The sequence below is a fragment of the Tachypleus tridentatus genome, chromosome 6, assembly GCF_004210375.1.
Source record: "Tachypleus tridentatus isolate NWPU-2018 chromosome 6, ASM421037v1, whole genome shotgun sequence".
Taxonomy (NCBI): Eukaryota; Metazoa; Arthropoda; class Merostomata; order Xiphosura; family Limulidae; genus Tachypleus; species Tachypleus tridentatus.
The window spans coordinates 76,574,033-76,594,876 of NC_134830.1; the positions used below are offsets into that span (position 1 = coordinate 76,574,033).

Below are 20,844 nucleotides of genomic sequence, written 5' to 3' on the forward strand. Positions count from 1 at the left end.
TTTTACTAACACACATCTATATAATTTTTTTATGTAAATTGAACGACAAATAAAACTGTTTATAAACAAATAACCAAACATATGAGGGGCAGAAAGTGTTTGTGCGTCTACTTTAATGGTCAGTTGTGTAGCCTTTCAGGTGAATTACTTGGCGCAATCTCTCCCCATAGCACTCCATGATAGTTTGACAGCACTCGGCTGGTATTTTCTTCCATTATTCTTTACAGAAGGCCTCCAACTCTTGCACTTTTTTCGGATGACGCTGATGAACACTGGTCTTCAACTCATCCCAAACGTTTTCAATTGGGCTGAGATCGGGTGACTGCGATGACCACTCCAAAACGCTTATATGGTTCCTCTGCAACCAGGATTGCACATATTTCGATGTGTGCTTAGGGTCATTGTCGTGCTGGAAGATCCAACGACACCCAAGCTGCAAGTTCCTAGCATCATTCTTGATATAAGTGCCTAATATATCAACGTACTCTTCTTTTTTCATGATTCCGTTGACGCGGCGAAGATTGCCTACATCAGAAGAGCTGAAGGAACCCCATAGCATGATCGAGCCACCTCCGTGTTTAACTGTAGGGACGGTGTTCTTTGGAAGATTTCGTTCCCCCTTCTTACGGAAAATATTGCAAACATCATTGTGGCCGAAAAGCTCGATTTTAGTCTCGTCTGACCAAAGAATACTCTTCCAGTAGGTAAAGGGTTTATCTACATGCTTTCTTGCACACCTCAATCGTGCTTCTAAATGAACAGGCTTTAAATATGGAGTTCTGCGAGAACGGCATGCTTTGAACCCAGAAGAGCGTAACATGTTCATAACTGTAGAGGTGCTTACTTCAACCCCAGTTTCCCTTACCAGTTTCTGTATGTCATCACGTGGTAAACGAGGGTTCCTACTAACTTCTCTGAGAACTTTCCTCTTGGTTCTCTCTGGAATTTTGGTGGGGCGTCCGGAAGGAGGGAGGTTAGCAGTTGATCCTGTAAGCTTAAACTTGGCAATTATGTTTTGAACAGTAGATTTCGGCACATTAAGTTATGTAGCAATACCGGAAAAAGACACACGGGACTTGTATTTTTACTATAATTCGGTTTTTTTTAAAACACTGGACAATTGTTTCCTATTCGCCATGATGACCAAGCAGATGATGACGGAGACGGCGCTAAAATGCCGGAAGTACATTTTTTGCTGGCTAAATTCCAATAATTATGCACCCAGTGTCTAGTTCTGGAATGGTATAATGTAGTTTATTCGCCAAACTAAACAAAATTTTTACAGGAATATCAGTTTTTTTCACACATTCTGAACTGTACAAACACTTTCTCTGCTCCTCTTATTTTTGGTTATTTGTTTATAAACAGTTTATTTGTCGTTCAATTTATATAAAAATTTATGTAGATGTGTGTTAGTATAATATTGATAACACACTACACTTTTATCAGCTTACTCGTGATACTTTTTTAAGTTATGAGCAAAAAACCACTCGGGATGCAGGGGGTACAAACACTTTCTGTCGCAACTGTACCTAGAAAGCCATAACAGTGATAAACGCTTATTAATCGGTGAACTACCATTAACAGCTATAGATTACGAACATTATAAAGAGAATTAACTTTAGACGTTAGTATTTTGGCGAGGATATTAGATATCTTCTTTGGTGAAAAGACAACTTATAAATTGCGTGAAGCCAACCAGCCAAGAATAGAGCTAACTATTTTCCCATCATATGAATTTTGCCTGTATATCCATACAGAATTCGCTCGTCATGAAACGTCAATAAAAAATTCAATTCGACACCGGATAGAAGACTCGGTATTGTTTGTAAAATTCTTGTGTATAAAACATTACTGGTAGTAACTATTTGTAATGACTGTTATTATAAACTGCATTATTGTTTGTAGATTAAAAAATATTTGTTTTAAGAAAGAAAAGTGTATCAATCTTGTTGGCAGATATAATAAATTTAAAACATATCGATATTTAATTAACTTTAATTTAAAAACTAAAATTTCAGGGTACTGGAAATCGTAATACATAATAACAAAATCGGAAACTCATCCAAGATAAATTGGGAGCTCGTGTCAGAGATATGAATCAAAGACAAAATTCGTTCTAAATTAAAATTCGAATCATAATTCAATTTATGTTTATCAATGCCAACAAAAGTTGATCATGCCTGATTATCAAGTTTTTCTTGAATCACCCTCCCTTGAACAACTAGAAAGATATAACAAAACTGAATTGCTTGAAATTGCCAACATTTTAGAATTTGCAGTTAAGAACCCAACGAGAAAAAAAAGTACTGTTGAAATATTAGTCAATGATGATTTGTTGCTCAGAAAGCCAATCAGTGTTTAGTGAGAAAAATATGTTACAAATCCAGTTAAAAGAAACAAATCGAGTCTGAGCAAGCCTGTATCGAAGCTGAAGGAGAAAGTAAATGTTTCGAGGCCGAACAAGCTCGTGTCGAAGCCGAGAAAAAAAGCAGGCTTAAAGAAATGGCAATTAAACTAAACATTGATCAGCCAATACAAAATGATGACTTTTAATTCAATTAGTATATTAAAGTACCACCACTTAATGAAAATAAAGCTGATAAATATTTCCAACATTCTGAAAAGTTGCCCAAGCCATGGAATGGTCCACACAGAGAAATGATCATTATTATTACAAAGTGTTTTAACTGGTGAAGCACAAGAAACTTGTGCTGTTATCTCTCTAAAATATCGTATGGATAATGATAAGGTTAAAGCATATATCCTCAAAGCATACGAGTTAGTACCAGGGACTTTTTGCAAGGTTATCGCAAGAAAGATAACCAAACAAGTATGGAATTTTCCCATAAAAAAAAGTTTATTTTGGTCGATGGTGTAATTCTATGTATATTAGCAATACTTTCGACAACTTAAGACAATTATATCTAATTGAGGAATTTAAATGTTGTGCAAGTGACAACTTACCTGGATGAAAAGAAAGTTGAAATACTGCAGGAAGCAGTTGCTCTTTCCTATGGTTACACTTTAATACATAAAACCACTTTTCATAAAAACAAATTCCTGCCATCTCAGCAAAAACCTGTACTTGTTCAATACACTAAAGGTGATGATCCTTCTAAAAATCCAGCTCCTCTAGTTCGAAATCTTCTTAGAAATGAGATAAAATTTTATCAAAATCATCAAGGCCTGTCTGTTATTTTTGAAGAAAAAAAAACCTGATAATTTTATATCTGATTGTTGGTGTTTGAAAAAGAAAAAAATGAGGCAACATGCCGTGCGTTTATGTCCACACATGGACATAGCTTCACCAGATAACCTAGTATTGTTGATTTGGCTATTGATAAAAAGAAGCTGATGTAGTTAGGAAGGAACTTGGGCTTTTTGTGTCTGTTGGTTCTGTCTTTGACAAATGGCACTTGTAATCCCATCCTCAAAGGTATTCTACGTGACACTAGAGCAAACGCAATCATTATTGTTGGAAGGTATATTGCCTTAGATTCGGGTTCTGCCACTGGCGAGTCTGTTTGCTCAGGGTGACTTTGATAATGCTCCTCTTCATAACATTTATCTAACATCAGACTTAGTTTTGGGACCAGTTATGGTTGGAGTAAGATCTAGTTTGCTAATCAAAGGTATATTACTATTGTTAGGAAACGATTTCGCTGAGGGAAGAGTCGTTGCCAAACACAAAATGGTTAGCAAGCCAATCACTGTTTCATCTATGGATGATGATGCTGTTGAGGAGAACCTTGAAGTGTTTCTCTCGTGTGCCGTGACTCAAACTCAGGATAAGAAATTAAGCCAAAAACAAATGATAGACACCTGTTCTAAAGACATTAAATATTTGTCTCAGACATTTTTTGGATCTGACAGGAATCTTGTGAATAATTGTCCTATTGAAAATTACTCAGTGGGTGATAATGATGAGGGTAAGGAATCTGTTTCAACTGGTAAAGTTCTGTTTGCGAGAAGTAAACTGATTGCTGAGTAAGAAAAAGATCTGCAGATCTCTTCAATATTTAAAGATGCACTACCAAAATATGAACTGGAGAAAGTTCCAAATGGTTACTTCTTCAAAAATGGTGTGCTCATGAGAAAATGGAGAATACCAAATGTGCGAGCTTCAGAAAACTGGGCTGTAGTTTATAAAACCGTTTCTCCAAAAGCATATAATTCTGAAATATTGAAATTAGCCCATGATCTCTCCATGGAAGGCCATTTAGGTGTTACAAAATTATAAGAAATTTCCTTTGTCCAAAAATTAGGCAAGATGGCTCTCAGTTTTGTAAAACTTGTCGTTCATGTCGAATGGCTTATGATCGTAACGTTATACATATTAATTGTACTATATACTGTCAGGATTATTGAAGTTGTACAACTTCTTGACAATGTATTGTATTTAATATATTGGTATCAATGTGTACATATATACATATATGTCTAATGCACACTCTTAATTCTCTAAACAGGGAGGATTAACTGATTTACTATTATATAATGATTTTAATATTTATGTTTGTTTCAGTTTAACATACGTTTAAAAATGCTTTTTTGTTTGTCTAGAATTAAACACAAGCTACACAATGGGCTATCTGGGCTCTGCCCACCATGGGTATTGAAACCCGATTTTTAGCAGTGTAAATCTGCGGATATACCGCTTTGCTACTGGGGAGCATTTAGAAATTCATGTAATATATTTTTAAATGTGTACTGCGAAAGTCCCACTTGTTCTTTAAATTTGTAGATCTTCGAATGTAAAAATTAACCATATATGCTTTACGAAACCACTAGTGTGTCTACAAATATTGTTGCTACCTGAGTTTTAGAGAACATAGCCTTAAAGCTAATTAAAAGGTAACCAATTCAACGTGGAAGTAATTTAATATTGTTGATTTGCTACAGTTGCTATATTATAAACCTTGGAAGCTATAATTGTGACTGACGCTTATTAGTCGGGAAACTACATATGTTTGACCAGAAACGCGTATAGATTTCAAACATTATAAACCGTTTAACTTCAGAAAAATAACTTCGGACGTTAGTATTTTTTATTAAGACATTAAATATTTTTCTCTGTGAAAAATCGGCATTTAAACGGCATGAAAATATAGAGCTAACTTGCTACCTGTCACTGAACTATACTGATATTAATTCGAAAGTAATTCAATCATCGTGATCCGTCGATAAAACATTCAATTACAGATGAGGCAGAAGACTTAATATTGTTTGTTAGTTTACAAAACATTTATCCATAAATCATTGTTTGTAATAACTGTTATTATATATTTTAATATTATTCATATATTAAAATACATTTTTGTTATGAAAAAAAATTCTGTATTTATCTTGTTGGCAAACATAATGTATTTAATCATTTCGACATTTAATTAACTTCTATATTAAAAATAAAATTTCAGGCTATTTAAAATCGTAATACGTAATATAATAATTTGGAAGATGATCTGAGATAAATTATAATACGTAGCAATTCACTTTCAAACACAATACTTGCGTGATGCTGATGACAAAGAATATAGTGACAGACAAACGTAAGTAGTATGTTTACAGCATGGTTACCCTCCACTTAACTTTCATTTAGCTGAAAATCTTTAAACTATACTGGAATAATCAATGATGAAAAAAATCAAACAAGTAGTAATATAAACTTTAATATTTAACGCGTATTACTAAGATATAACCTTCTAAACATTATTATAATGTATCGAATTTGTTTTATATAGCTTGTTTTTCTCTGCTAATACTGTATTTTACATATGTGAGATAAACTACCTATATATACTAAAATCTGCCCTTTATCTCGGCCTGGGCATTGACTGTATACAACTTTTAACAACCTGTATGGGAGTTCATTAACAATGGTTAGTAGTTAATAGCAGAATCATGATTACAGTAAAGTATATTAAACATTATTGATACATATTTGATACATTTTAATGTCTACATTTTGTCACAAAATCTTGTACGAATTAAAGATGCAAATGAAGCAAATGAAAATAGCAAAACTAACGCTGTTAATTATTCATATGCTAGGCAACGTTTCATCTATTCGCCCTAATTGAATGGAATCCTATCGAAAGGCAATTGAAAAATTGCTTGAAATAACTTATCTTGGGATTTATTGTTGTTTTGTTGTTGTTGTTGGTCTAGGTGTGAATATATTTTTTCCACGTTTTTTTAAGAAAATTTGTTGAAGTTGATGAAGTGTTGTTTTATTTTGTTGATTTCATCGTTAATTTTATCGAGTGAACATAGTTTTGTGGCTGTGTTTATTTGGTTTCTTAATATGTTGAGTTTTTGTTTTGTTTCATGTAGCGAGTTCCAGAGAATGTATAATCCAGTATAGGTGATACTGTACATAACTGTACGAGTATAGGTTCTAACTGTAGGCTGAATTTATCGCTTCAGATTCAATTTGTATGAAAAAATGTTGGTTAGAACTGGTGACATGGGATGCCCCATATTTAGGCTATTTATGTGTAGATAGTTTTGGTTATTGAACATAAAGTTAGTTTTGGTGGAAGTGAATTCTATCAGTGTTGTTATCGGTTACTGGGGGTGTGCATCAATAGATTGGGATCTTGGATATAAAGTTCTAAAGCTAGCCAAACTCTTAAGATCCAAGGAAAATTTCCCTCCTCAGTTCAACAGACTACCTAAGGTACACAAACCTAATATACCTATAAGACCCCTCGTCCTTGCCATCAACTGGCTACCTTCTTAGTACCTATCTTATCTGCACTGTAAGGAAACACTGAACATCACATTCAAAACTCGACAGATTTCATAGGACAACTCAGTAAGCTACACATCAAATCCCAGGATATTATCGTCAGTTTTGACGTCACAGACCTGCTTATCAATGTTCCAACGTCAAAAACCCTTCACATCACCAGACAATGACTACTAAATGACAACTCTCTACCACACAGGACGGATATGAAAATAGGCGCCATAATGGAACAAACAACCAATTGCTTACAATCAACCTATTTCCAATACAACGAGGAATTCTACGAAGAAACAGATGGTCTAGCCATGGGATCGCCATGCTCTCCAATCGTAGCAGACATTTTCATGAAAGACTTTGAAGAAAGAGCCCTTTCATCCACACCTTTGAAACCAAGTTTCTACAGACGTTATGTTGACGATACCGTCGTTATTTGGCCCTATGGCCATGAAACTTACCTGCCTTCTTAGAACATCTCAATTTCATAGGCAAAAGAATGTACTTCATAATGGAAGTAGAGAAACAAAACAGTCTACCGTTTCTTGACATACTCATCAGAAAACAAGCAAGACAATAACCACAACTGTATACAGGAAACCCACCCACACGATTAGATACCTACATTTCCAGTCCTATCATCCATCCTCGATAAAACGTGGTATAATCCAATGCCTGAATAAGAGAGCAGAAAACATTTGCAGTAAGACATCCATCAAGGCAGAACGTCAAATGATCGTAGAGAATGGTTACTCCTCCTCCTTCATCAAAAACTCCTTGAAAAAGACCACGACAGAGAGAAAAGATCAGAAAGTCACCATCACTACCACAATTTACCTGCTATACCTGTAACATTTCAGTGAAAAACTCAAATGCATAGTCAAGAAATTCAACATAGAAGTCTGATGAAAATCCTAAAATACCTTAAGGACCATTCTGGTAAAACGCAAACAGCAACCTATCATAGAGAATCTCAAAAACGTCATATATGAAATTCTGAGTTCCTGCAACGATACATACATTGGAGAAACGGGAAGAAATATCGCGACAAGAATAAAAGAACATAAAGATAGTACAAGACTCACGAAAACACAAAATTCAGCCACTGCAGAGCACGCCACGTCAACCAAACACAGAATAAACTGGGAGGAAACTAGAATCATTGACAAAAACAAATTCTGAAATATATGAAAAATCAAAGAATCATTTTATATTACCACTATTAAACCTTCACTGAACAGAGATTCTGGATTAGAGGTGAGTAACCTGTGGCTGCCATTGGTTGAATTAACAGGAAATCACTCCTCCAATCAAAAACATTGATAATCCAATCAATCATAACACGCTCTCTACAATCCACCAGAACATTATAAAAGACCGACAACACCAACAAACAGACTTATGCATATATGTTTATGTTTATATACGTTTTTTCAGCTTTGGGCACAGGACTGGTAAAATATTTGGCACCTGCCCTATGAAAGTGGGTTTTCTCTGGTACTCCATTTTCCCCCACACAAATTCTGAGGCACTTGGATTTATAGATTTCAGACACCCCGTGGCCCTGACCACGGAACGTTCCACTGATTATCTTGGGATTGGTCTGTGGCTTGCTTCTTTTCTGCCAACGGGCTCCAGACTTCTCCATTTCCATTTTTCCATCTTTGTCTCGCTCTGCATTCTCACTCGACATTTTCGTACTGCCCAACCTCACTTCATTGCTTCATACAAGCCAAATTAAAATACAGGAAAACTGCCACGTACAAATAATTTTCCACGAGCTGGGACGAAGAGGAACTACATTGTTCCTGAAGATCCCCCCTGTGGGGGAGAGAATTCCTCAGACTTCTCTCTCTCTAAACTAAACCCCTGCCAAAGTTTCATTTCGTTTTGTACACACTCTGACCTGAAGACAAAAGGCAGAAGACTTTCGAAGCGTTGTCCCCGACACTTGTGTTTCCACAACAGACATTTGCCATCCATTCTAGAAAGTTAAATCATTAATATTCTGCCTATCAATCTATCAAAGAATATTAGTTGGTGTTTTATGGCACAAAGCAATTAGGCTATCTGCGCCAAACATCCAGTAAAAAGTTAAAATTACAGTAAATTTAGTAAAATTCATAAAAGGAAATTAAGGTAAAACAAAACAGAGTTTAAAAACATAAATAGCATTAAAACCAATATTTACATCTAGTCCACAGTGGTAAGAGAAAAGCTACAGTAATACAAGTTGTAAAGGACTTTCTGTAGTAGCATAACTGTAAGTATCATAACTCACCAGGAGGACTAACAGGTAAGTTGAAAAAACACCATTGGTCACCTGAAGTTGGCCTTTCCAGCTCTGGTTCCAAGTTATTTGACGTTATGGCCATTTTCAGATAGTAAAGTAATAAAAGTTTTAAAAGACTTGTAGCAAAATTGTAATTATAACTCGCCAGGATGACTAAGTAGCTCAAACAGCAGCATTAGTCACCTGAAGTTGGCCATTCCAGTCCTGGTTTCGAGTTATTTGACGTGACGCCATTTTCTAATTTCAAATCGAACTAAATGGACTTTGATTCTTAAAAGGGAATTACATTAAAAAGAGCTAATGTATAAATTAAAAACTTAAATAGCATTAAAAGGATTAAGAACCTTTAAAAACATTTCCGAGCTGGACAGTGTCACCATCATGAATAACACTGTCTAACGTTACGGATACACCTTGGGACAGAGTATGTTTAAAATGGTGCCATCGTTGAGATCCATTAAGATGGCAAGACAGTAGCTTATTGTGTCCTGAGTGTTACACAGGCTATACATTGGTGCATCAGATAAAAAACGATTTGTTGAAAACAATGTGTAGTCTAGTTAGAACAATTTCTTCTTTCCAATTTTTACAGTAGGAAGATGGCTAACGTCCAATACAGGGTTTTATTTGGAAAAACTTGTTTTCACGTTGCTCATAGTCCATGTATGGAACAGGAACAGCAGTGATAGTGTCAGAGCAGACAGATTTAGCTACAGTATCAACAAACACATTCCTGCAAATACCAATGTGGCCCGGTATCCAGAAAAACTGGATAGAAGTAGATGTTAAAGAAAAATGAGCCAGTCGGTTTTGAATATCGATGAGAACAGAGTGTGAACTAACGTGAAGCGATTCCAGAGCTAGTAGAGAATTAAGCGAGTAAATATAAATAGTACAATATGAGTACTGCTTAGCTTCTATGTGGTCCAGGGCAAGAGAAATGGCATACAGTTCAGCAGTGAACACAAAAACTGTTGAGGGGATTCTGTGCACAACCACCAAATCAAAACAAACCATGGCAGAGCCCACAGAGTCACCTGATTTTGAACCATCTGTATAAATAGGAATGGAAGGATGCTTCGAATGATATTCAGCAAATAACAAACAGCACTTCCTATTGAAAGTGTCTACGTTTCTCAGATGACTTAAAGAAAGATCACATTTGGAAGCGGTAAGAAGCCATGGTGATATGGGCTAACCAGTAGATACAGCATTGTTATACAAGGAAAATACTTTATTCATCTAACTGTGCCTGGATACGAAGGCCAAAAGAAGCAATGGCAGATTGTCTGTTCTGAAAAAGTATGGCCCACTGAGGAAGGAAAACACAACCCCAAATGGGATGCTTTGGTAAGGAATGAAGTTTCGAAGCCTATAGTAAAGACAGTTGCAGATGGCAGAGGTGCAAAGAAGGTTCATGAGACTATGTATAAGCTCTGAACTGGGGAAGCGTGGAAAGCCCCAGTAGATGTTAAAGGGATTTAAGGTAAAACAAAACAGAGTTTAAAAACATAAATAGCATTAAAACCAATGTTTACATCTAGTCCACAGTGGTAAGAGAAAAGCTGAGTGTTACACAGGCTATACATTGGTGCATCAGATAAAAAACGATTTGTTGAAAGCAATGTGTAGTCTAGTTAGAACAATTTATTCTTTCCAATTTTTACAGTAAAAAAAAATTTACTGTAAGCGGTAAAATAAAGTCTGGTCACCAGTATCCATTGCAAAGGACACTGAAACAATCGTCAAATCCGATTCTAGCCCCTTACCAGAGGAGGTAAGGACCAAAGTCCTTAATGATGAATAGAGTCCAGCATCTTTAAGGCCAAGGTCCTGGCAGAGCTATAAGCCAGTAATTAATAGTCGAGTTTCGATCGAATAAGAGCATGATATATCTTTAGCAAAGAACATTGATCCACTCCCCAAGTGGTGGAAGATAGGGCATGGAGGAAGTTCAGTGCTCTTGTACATTTGACCCTTAGCTGCTTGATGTGTGGTATAAAGATCAGCTTATGGTCAAAGATAAGCCAAAAGAACTTTATCTCAGGTACCACAGGCAGCACAACTTCACTGATACAAAGTTCAGGATCAGGGTGAATATCCCATTGGCGGCAAAAGTGCATGCAAGCGGTTTTAAATAGAGAGAAGTTAAAGCTGTATGCTGTGGTCCACATCAGTAAACGATTGAGGGGAGTCTGTAACTGCTGCTCAATATACTTCATGTTTGATGACTGATATGAGATGTGAAAGTCATCGACATAGAACCCATTTGCAACAGTAAGAGGAAGTTGTTCAGTAATGGCAATAATATTTAGACTGAAAAGTGTGACACTCAAAACACAGCCCTCAGGGACTCCAAGTTCCTGTAGAAAAAAACGTGAAAGTGTTGAACCCACATGAACGAAAGTAGGACGGGTGAGAGCCATTGCAACTGACGCAATGAGGGTTAATTTCACACTCGTAGCCATGGTGGTCTTTGCCACCTGAAAGAGCACACATCAAAGAACCATGGCATGACATGTTTGAGTGACCAAACCACTGACACTGGAAATATCCGAGAGGGTTTGGAATGTATGACCATACACTGCAAGTAAGATAACCTGTCTTGAAGGTGGCACGTTGACGTGGTGATGTAAATGTCAGAATTAGGTTATTGGTAGGCATCATAATTCCATCTTTGCGAATGGAGATACACCTCACTGCAGAAATTCCTTGGGTAGAGAACCCAGCGAGAATCTCCGATTCTGAAATGTTCGTCAAATCCCTCTCAACAATAGTTCCTCGTGATGAATTCGAAGTAGCGTAACTTCAACAGGTATATCCCCAATCGCCTTTGAATGCAAAAGGAGTTCTCTGTGACGAGATGTGGATGCTTCCACCAATATGTCACCAGAGCAAAACTTCTTTACTGACTTTGAAGAGCCAGCAAGTCCCTCTAGCCCCTTCCGAATGAAAAAGGGAGACATATGCCCTCAGTTTATCTGAAAGAGATTGTAGTATAAGTAAATGAGGTACAACAGGCGTTACAGATGTTGAAAATTACTGCTCAGAATCTTCAAGTCGTGTTCGTTTACCTATGGACTGTTTTTTCACTGTTTTATTCAAGTTTCTATTGGAGGATCTACAATAAAAAAGAATATTTCAGTGCCCACTAAAATTACCCACCATGTAGCTCTACGAGGGGACGCGCTACAATGCCAAAGAAGGACACTGAAACAATGCCAGGATTTCGTGAGCATTGTACTCAAACACCAGCATCAGATACAACGTCCACAACACCCATTGAGAACATCCGACACTTGTACTTTGATGATCCTAGCCCAAGTGGTCCAGCCAATTGACCCCGGGGGGAGCACCAAAGGCCGCTTGTCTACAGGAATTAAAGGCCAAAGTGGTGTGTTAGGGTTGGACCCCTCAACCACTAGGATCCTCTCCTCCCCTTCACGGGTTATCACGCACGGCAAATACGTGGGTGGATGTTTACATCCCAGAGGAGGTAAATTGAAAGAACAGAACTTTCCCTGAAAGGTTCCCTCACCACATACAAGAATCCACACCGAAGGGGCAAAGAATACTGATAGAATTCACTTCCACCAAAACTAACTTTATGTTCTATAACCAAAAGTACCTACAAATAAGTGACCCAAGTATAGGGAATCCTATGTCACCAGTTCTAGCCAAATGTTTATGACACATTGAATCTCAAGCGACCAATTCAGCCTACAAGAAGCTATATAGGTACAGGGATGTTGATGATACAATTTCCGGATTCACATTTGCAGAACACACACTTAATTTTTTCAACCACGTTAACTCGATACACCCCAAAAATAATTTCATTTGTAAACAGGAAAAAACCCTAACCAAATAGCATTTATTAACTTCAAGATAACTAGAATCGATACACAATTCAAAACAGAAATTCACAGAAACATCATCCATACTGGATTATACATTCTCTGGGACTCCGCACATGAAACAAAACAAAAACTCAACATATTAAGAAACCAAATAAACACTGACACAAAACTATGTTCACCCGATAAAATAAACGATGAATCAACAAAATAAAACAACACTTAATCAATATCAACAAATTTCCTCAAAAAAAAAAAACCATGGAAAAAACTATGCGCACACACCTAGACTAACAATAAACAAACAACACGAAATCTCAAGAGACAATGAACTACAGAACCTTACACTGCTGCGTACCACATGTTCCCGACATCAGCGAAAAAATAACCAACATTTGGAACAACACTTATAAGAAAACACAATATTCCAATAAACACCAAATTTACTCAAAAACCATGTCGAAAATTAAAGTCCATACTATGCAAAAACTACACTGACATAATTTAAAAAATACAATACAACAACTGCCACGACATCTATATTGGAGAAACAAGCATAAAAATGGAAACTAGATTCAAAGAACACAGAAAACCACCTTCACACTTTTTTGAACATTGCAAATAAAAAACACAGCATAAATATAAAAAACACCCAGATACTAAGTAGGAAAACAAATATAAACAAACGAAAGATAAAAACTAAACCAATATAAAGGAACACCTGTATACCTATACTAATCAATAACCTAACATCACATTGCAACGCCCCCTATAATCCCGTACACGTTTATACTCTTGTCCCTGAGACATGTGCCCGCCGACGGTCACATTCGAATTCTTTTTCTTTCTTAACCTGAAGATGACCTAGAAAGGTCAAAACTTTGTTCTCTCCTTATCAATAAATGTTAATATCCATACCAACCGTTCTGAGAAGAATTTTTATTTAAACATTGGTTCTACTTCCCCTTTTGTTGTTGTTGTTATTGTTGTTGTATGTAATGACTAAATCGGTTTTAATTGGCATTAATTGATACATCAACAATTTTTTTCTTTAACTTGCTCAACTATCTGAACACTACGTACATTTATATATACTCATTTCGTAACTACATTAATAATAGCGATCACACCTTTAATATCAAAATAAATCAAAAAACACTTTCACTGCCAAATAGCAAATGTACATGAAAATTAATATAAAGGAATAAATGGCATAAATAATATTCGTTAATAAACTATACTTAAAAATGCATTATACAACATGAAAATAAGAACTTCATTAATATTTTGTACCCCACCTTGGTTATATTTTCCAATAGATGTTTTATAAACAAACAGCTGGTTGACAATGTAAAAACAAACAGCAATTAATTTTTAAGCACGTTAAAAGGCAAGTAAAATGTTTAAAAGATGCTAATGGTAACATTTCCGTTAAAGACTATGTAATATGACTTAGTTTTAAATGTTTTCTTCTGTTTCTAAAATATTTCTAATCCAGTTAATTCGTGGGAAATATTGAAATCGACCAAAATCATACAGATATTAATCCCTTAGTAAAAGACTAAAACAGTAATAATGAGTAAATTCCACGACCAAACTAGGTTTTACACGGGTTTTAACGTGTCGGGAATGTGCTAGCCTCTCTCTTTCTCACTTTTGGTAGGTCATTATTTTACTTTAATATAAAATTATAAAACACATAAATTGTCAGATTATAAGCTGGTGCATTTATTATTGTGCAGTAAGAAATTCAAAAGAATAATTTCATAAAATACGAACGAACACAGTACTTCCATTATGTTTATTTCCAAACTAATAATACTACGTTGTCAGGGGAATTACCAAATTCACGAAAGAGTTTTTCGCACAATGTTAGCGTAACAATACATTGGTCATCATGTCTTTCAGTGAACTACTTTTTTTCTTCTTTTTTTTTATGTGGGAGCAGGAGGGGTTTTTCTCCCAATAAATAGATAGAACGTCATTTTTAATTTGTACTTTTTTACAAATTAATACTTTTCTCTGTTCGATGCTATTGCTACATTTTATACAATATGTGTGGCACAACAGATGTTTCATCAATATAATACTGAGAGTAAAGTAATCAAATGGATACTCGCTTGTGCGTAGGAAAATTTCAGATAGGTCTACGGTTTCCCAGAGTGCCTAGCGTAACAAACACAGCGCCGCACCCGGCTTCCCAAGGTCGTTCAAAACAGGCCTCGCTGTTCACACAGCTGACTCCAAGGTTTCATGTGGAATCTTTTTAAGAAGGTTTGCATGCGTATTTTTTAACAGCAGAGTTACACTCACATGGTAAGAAGTATTTTAAAAGAAATAAAATATAAATTATAATATCAATGGGCCAAGAAAATACAAAAACGCGATTATTTCGTATTATTCGATAGATTGTTTCGTATTTATTTGATTAACAATTATAATAATTGTTACGAAATTCAATACTTACTTACCAACCAATTTTACTTTTAAATAACTTAGTACAACTAATACATACATACTGTAATGAAAGAAACAATGGGAGATAAGGGTGCCAGACAAAAAATATTCTTTTTGTATGTTTCTTTACAGATCCAGAAGCAATCAATTATTTTGTTTGTCGAGTTTTCGCGCTACGTTACTCGAGAACTATTTTCGCTTACCGTCCCTAACTTTGAAGTGATAGACTAGACTCTAGAGGGAAGACAAAGAGTCAATACTATCCACTGTCTTGGGCTATACTTTATCAAAGAACAACGAGACTGACCGACACATTCTAACATCTCCCACATCTGAAAGGGAGAGCATATTCAGTGGCAGTTTTCGATCCCATGACCCACAGATCAAGAGTCAAACGTCCTAGGCACCAGGCCATGATGATAAATTATTTTTATGCTTTACTCACCTATTGTCTAAATTAATGACGGGTCGTAGCAGAGTTTGTTTGTTTGTTTTTTGAATTTCGCACTAGCTATTCGAGGGCTATCTGTGCTAGCCGTCCCTAATTTAGTAGTGTAAGACTAGAGGGAAAGCAGCTAGTCATCACCACCCACCGCCAACTCTTGGGTTACTCTTTTACCAACGAATAGTGGGATTCACCGTCACATTATGACGCCTCCACGGCTGAAAGGACGAGCATGTTTGGCGCGACGGGGATGCGAACCCGTGACCCTCAGATTACGAGTCGCACGCCTTAACACGCTTGGCTCGTAGCATAGAGAAAAAACAAAGTGAAATAAGGAAGATAATGAAAATAAAAATTAATTATATGATAATTATGATTATTTTGCCCAATATTTAGGGCCCAGTTCTTTATTTATAAAGCATATATTTATACTACAGAAACTGTTAAAAGCAAGTTAACTTGTTTTGATTTCACGAAACAGGTCTACTTGCACCATGAAAGCTGTCCATTCATCGGGTCACCATCTTGATATAAAGTTTAAGATTACTAACATAAACAATAAAATAAAGAGTTTGCTTTTTTTTTTCTTTTAAGACGTAAAAACTACGTCGTTAACCATTCAATACTGTGCTGGAACTTCTATTAAAAATGACACATTAAGCTAGCTTACCAAAATCAGGAAAGCGTGGGGACTTTGGACTGCAAGACAAACTCATTAGTACCATAGCAGCCATACATTCATCCATCACGTCGCCATCTTCAGCTGAACTTGGGCGTCGCTTACGACCACTGTAAAGAAAGCTCTATTTTAAAACCAACCATATTATAATTGTTTCATAGGACACATGATTATTTACGATTTATTGTTTCACTAACATATTTTGCTTTTATGGACTTCAAGCAAATCTCTACTGTTGTTAAGTCCAACATATCTTCATAATATGTTTAATAAACAGTAAGCGGGTGGTGAAGTATACCCATTAGAATGTAATGAAATACTGTGTCACTACAAATATATTTTTTTAATTTATTTATTACGGATTACAAGTAATATTTAAGAATGTTATGCTACCAACAGAGTACTGAACAAGAGACTTAACGATCAAGTCAAGTTGCTTGCTCTTCAAAGTTATGCCTTTTTGCTTTAAAGGTACCGGACATTGATTGATTTCTCAATAAAATGATGATAAACTTTGAACTTCAATAACGTGATGATGATTAACCAAAGGCCACAGGTATATTACAAAACTTGAAGCGAAAAAAAGGTGAGTCATTTACAGATTTTACCATTAAAATAATATTGACAGAAACTTCACGAGGCAGAAAATATCATTTAACACTAATATCGAAACAGGAAAATATACACAAATGTTTCACTATACGGCATATAATTGTTTTTTGTTTTTTTTAATTTCTCGCAAAGTTACATGAGGGTTGGTTATCTGCGCTCGCCGTCCCTAATTTAGCAGTGTAAGACAAGAGGAAAGGTAGGGAGTATACAAATACCTTTAACATACCGAGCGATTAAAAATCAGTATGAAAATTTGTTATAGTCTCTAAGATAAGACGAACTGTGCAACATACACAAATAAAATAACTTGCATATATTCACAAGTTTTCCACTATCTCTCTATTTGCAGTTTCTGGAAACGGTACTAAATGGAACCACTTTAACAACTTTACAATTATCATTTTCTATTATTAAACTTGCTTTAAAAATCATAATTGATAAGACAGCACACTATACCTCCTCTGGCATCACCTAGGCCTCTGTATGCTGCACTATCAAATTCCGTCATTTTTTACGCATCTCAAAATAGTTTGCCCAAATGCTACACCGTTGGCCCTCCTGGCTTTTCCAAATATTTATCCTGTTTTAATAATCCTGTGCTTAACGGGGATTAAGGGCAGAGGTGTAGATGGGGGAGGGGGGATTTTTGCAACCACTTATGTGGACTGTTCAGTTTGCAAATTGGTAATCTCTGATTACGTGAACCAGAAAGCTGTAAACATGCAGTCACAGAGTAATCTTGTTGCCAAGATACTTGCATGTATACTTAGGCCTACTGACTGATACTTACAAACTATCGCTTAGATCGAAAAGCTTAGAAACACGCCTATATGAAAGATGTACATTTCGGCTACTGAAAAAGCCTATATCTAGGCCTAATTATGTAATTCGATTGGTAAGAACACGAGAATCACAAGAACAAACACACAATTTGTAGGCCTGTGATGCAATAAAACAATTCAACAGACCAAACTGTAGGGGGGGATGATTGTATGCACCATACCCCCCACCTAAAATGAAGGGGGGATATATACCCTCCATCCCCCCAGGATCTACGCCCCTGATTAAAGGGAGGGAGAAATGCTACATGAACTGGTGTATTTGGTATTAAAACGCTCTAACAACTACATAAAAATACGACTTTTGTGTATTTCGGTACAAATGTAAGTATTTTATGCTGAGACACATGGCGAAAAAGTTACTTTAATACGAAGTACAAACATCCAGAATTCGTTCTTCCATATAATAACAATATGCAATACGACTTAAATCAAACATCACTATACGAAATCACAGTACTTTAAATAACCTGTCAAAAAAGCACTTTTGATATCTCTTAATGAATATAACGTTAACAGGGAACCCAAAAACATATATTTAAGCACGTAGTTTTATCTTTTGGAAGCATCACCAATATAGCTGTTGTTCAACTCAAAAGCTCACATTATACCCATCCCTACACAATATATGGACTCGTCGAATACAAACAGCTGATGTGAGGGACAAGTACTTTACTCATTCACGCAAGATTGCTCAGAGTGTTTGCGTAATCCACGTAATTTTAGTACGGAATGTGTACTAATTTCAAAAGATTGTAGTCTTTGTTATTAATATTGGCACAGTAACTTATAATAAAAGAATAGTCATATACAAATATTATTCATCGTGAGAATTTCAATAACTAAATTTTAATAACAATATATATAATTCAAACATTAACTTGAAGTTAAAATCAATAACAATCTTGCAACACAGTCATACTTAAAATAATTAAGTCAATACCTCAGAAAACAGTGTAAGTAACTCTGTATTTTTGGTTGTTTCCCATTAAAACTACATATATTAGAGTAAAAAGTCGCAGGGCTAAGAATTGCCATTGAAAGTAAATACCCAAAAATGTTTTTATTTTTCATGGCATAGCTGTCCCTAAGTTTGAACTACTGACCAAAGGGAAAGCAAACAGTCAACACCCTATTACCTCTCATCCATCCAAATGGAATGATTACCATTTTCATAACAGACCCACAGTGTAAAGGAATATTTTGTAATGCCGAACAGATTCAAACAAGCCTCGACAGATCCAAATTAAAGAGGTATCTATACCAGTACTATACACGGTTAACCATTCAATGCATTGCTTTAACTTCTGTTTAACATGACATATTATGCTAATTTACCAGAATATTAGGAAAGCGTGGGACCTTTGGATTCCAAGACAGACATATAGCCATAAGTTCATCCATCACCTCACATGACCAGGAACCTTTGCCGTTATCAGTATTTTCGGTCTTAATCCCAATAACACCCAATGACGTTAGACTACCTTAGATCATTTCTAAACCCATATATTAAACTAATTGTACAAAATAATCTACAGAGTAATGGTAACAATAAATATATATATACTATTAACAAAATTCTAACAAGCATTAAAAAAGATACATAGCTTATTAGCAAACTAATAGATGTTAGAATTGGTGAAATAGTTTTACATTATAGTAAATTTCTTGCCTAAACTAGGGCTATGACTTTATATTGAGTTTCTTTTACAAAAATTCATTTTAGAGGAATAAATATATCTTCACAGTCACCAAAAATAAGTGGCACACGGCAAACATTTACTCCAGCACTTAAATTAATATATTACTCTTACATTTGAAATAATTTGCGTGAGATATGTGTAATCACACGACATTTACATTTTCGCAAAATAATAAAAATAAGCAATTCGCTAAACCTTTGTGTCGAACTTGAAGGAACATCAATAGTGAGTGATGAGGTCCTTCTACGTGGTTCTTGTCCTTCAGCTAGTTTGGAGTAGTCTGTGTCATTATCCAGGAGTCTAACAGACTTACGACTTTCGATCAGTCTAACTTCTTCTATCTTCTTTTTTAATTCCACAGGCCTTGTTAAATGGCAATTGTGTGATGAAGGTTCAACTATCAGGATGACCTGGTCGATATCTGGTCGGTGGTGAACCACAGTTCCTACCACTTCACGTCCATTGTATGTGACATAAACCTTTTGTTTATTTTTAAGTTTTATACTTGAAATATTTTGGAAACTAGGCCCAATCAATTCGTTAGCTCTGAATTTCTTGACTGGAAACTTCTTTTCATCAAACAAAATGCAGTATATTATCGCATCTTTACCACCTGCTTCAGTTTTCGTTGCATGTATTACTCCTGGGTAAAAACGCCCATCTTCCATAGGTGCACAAACTCTCATTCCAATAATTGATCGTTTGGCTAAACGTTTTCCAGTCGACATTTTAGTAATTACACCATAGAAAGTTTTCTGTTTTGAAACTGATGAACTTAAATTTCATATATTACGTTTCCTCCTGCAGCACAAACAGCTGACAGTATTTATCTACAGCCGGAACAACCTTGACAGCGCCTATTACCGGTATACCGTCAGTTTCTTGTTTACTTTGCTCAGGAAACCGGCTTGAGAGATCGACAAATACCATGTGACAAAACTTTACTCTGATTGGTTTAATTCGTGAAATTTCGTTATCTGATTGGCTATGTGAGAAACCAACGGCTGGAACGTCACTGTTTGCTTTGTCTGTGGTGTTTCTATATTCATGATAACTATTCTACTTGTCAAACTATAGAATACGGAAATATAAAAGAATAAGAAAACAAACAGACTCCTGAGACCTAAGGATTGCTATAATTACGTTATTAAAAGTAAATGTGATTTGCAAAAACAAATGTTAGCTGAAATACACTCATAATGTGGATTTAC

General features: G+C 35.7%; 1 protein-coding gene across 3 annotated transcripts in view; it reads right to left on the minus strand.

Annotated features, from left to right (window-relative positions):
* The window catches only part of LOC143252841 (zinc finger protein 395-like), a 63,996-nt gene extending 43,466 nt beyond the window's left edge, over positions 1-20,530 (minus strand). For 2 of the 3 annotated variants that reach the window (XM_076505606.1, XM_076505604.1), the window contains exons 1-2: positions 19,829-20,530; positions 16,471-16,589 (exon numbers count right to left, since the gene is read on the minus strand). In XM_076505606.1, coding sequence (XP_076361721.1) covers positions 16,471-16,589; positions 19,829-20,361 — 652 coding nt within the window. In that variant the 5' untranslated portion in view covers positions 20,362-20,530. The remainder of the gene's footprint in view (positions 1-16,470; positions 16,590-19,828) is intronic. The other variant, XM_076505603.1, reaches the window with a different exon arrangement.
* Between the last annotated feature and the right edge of the window lie 314 nt (positions 20,531-20,844).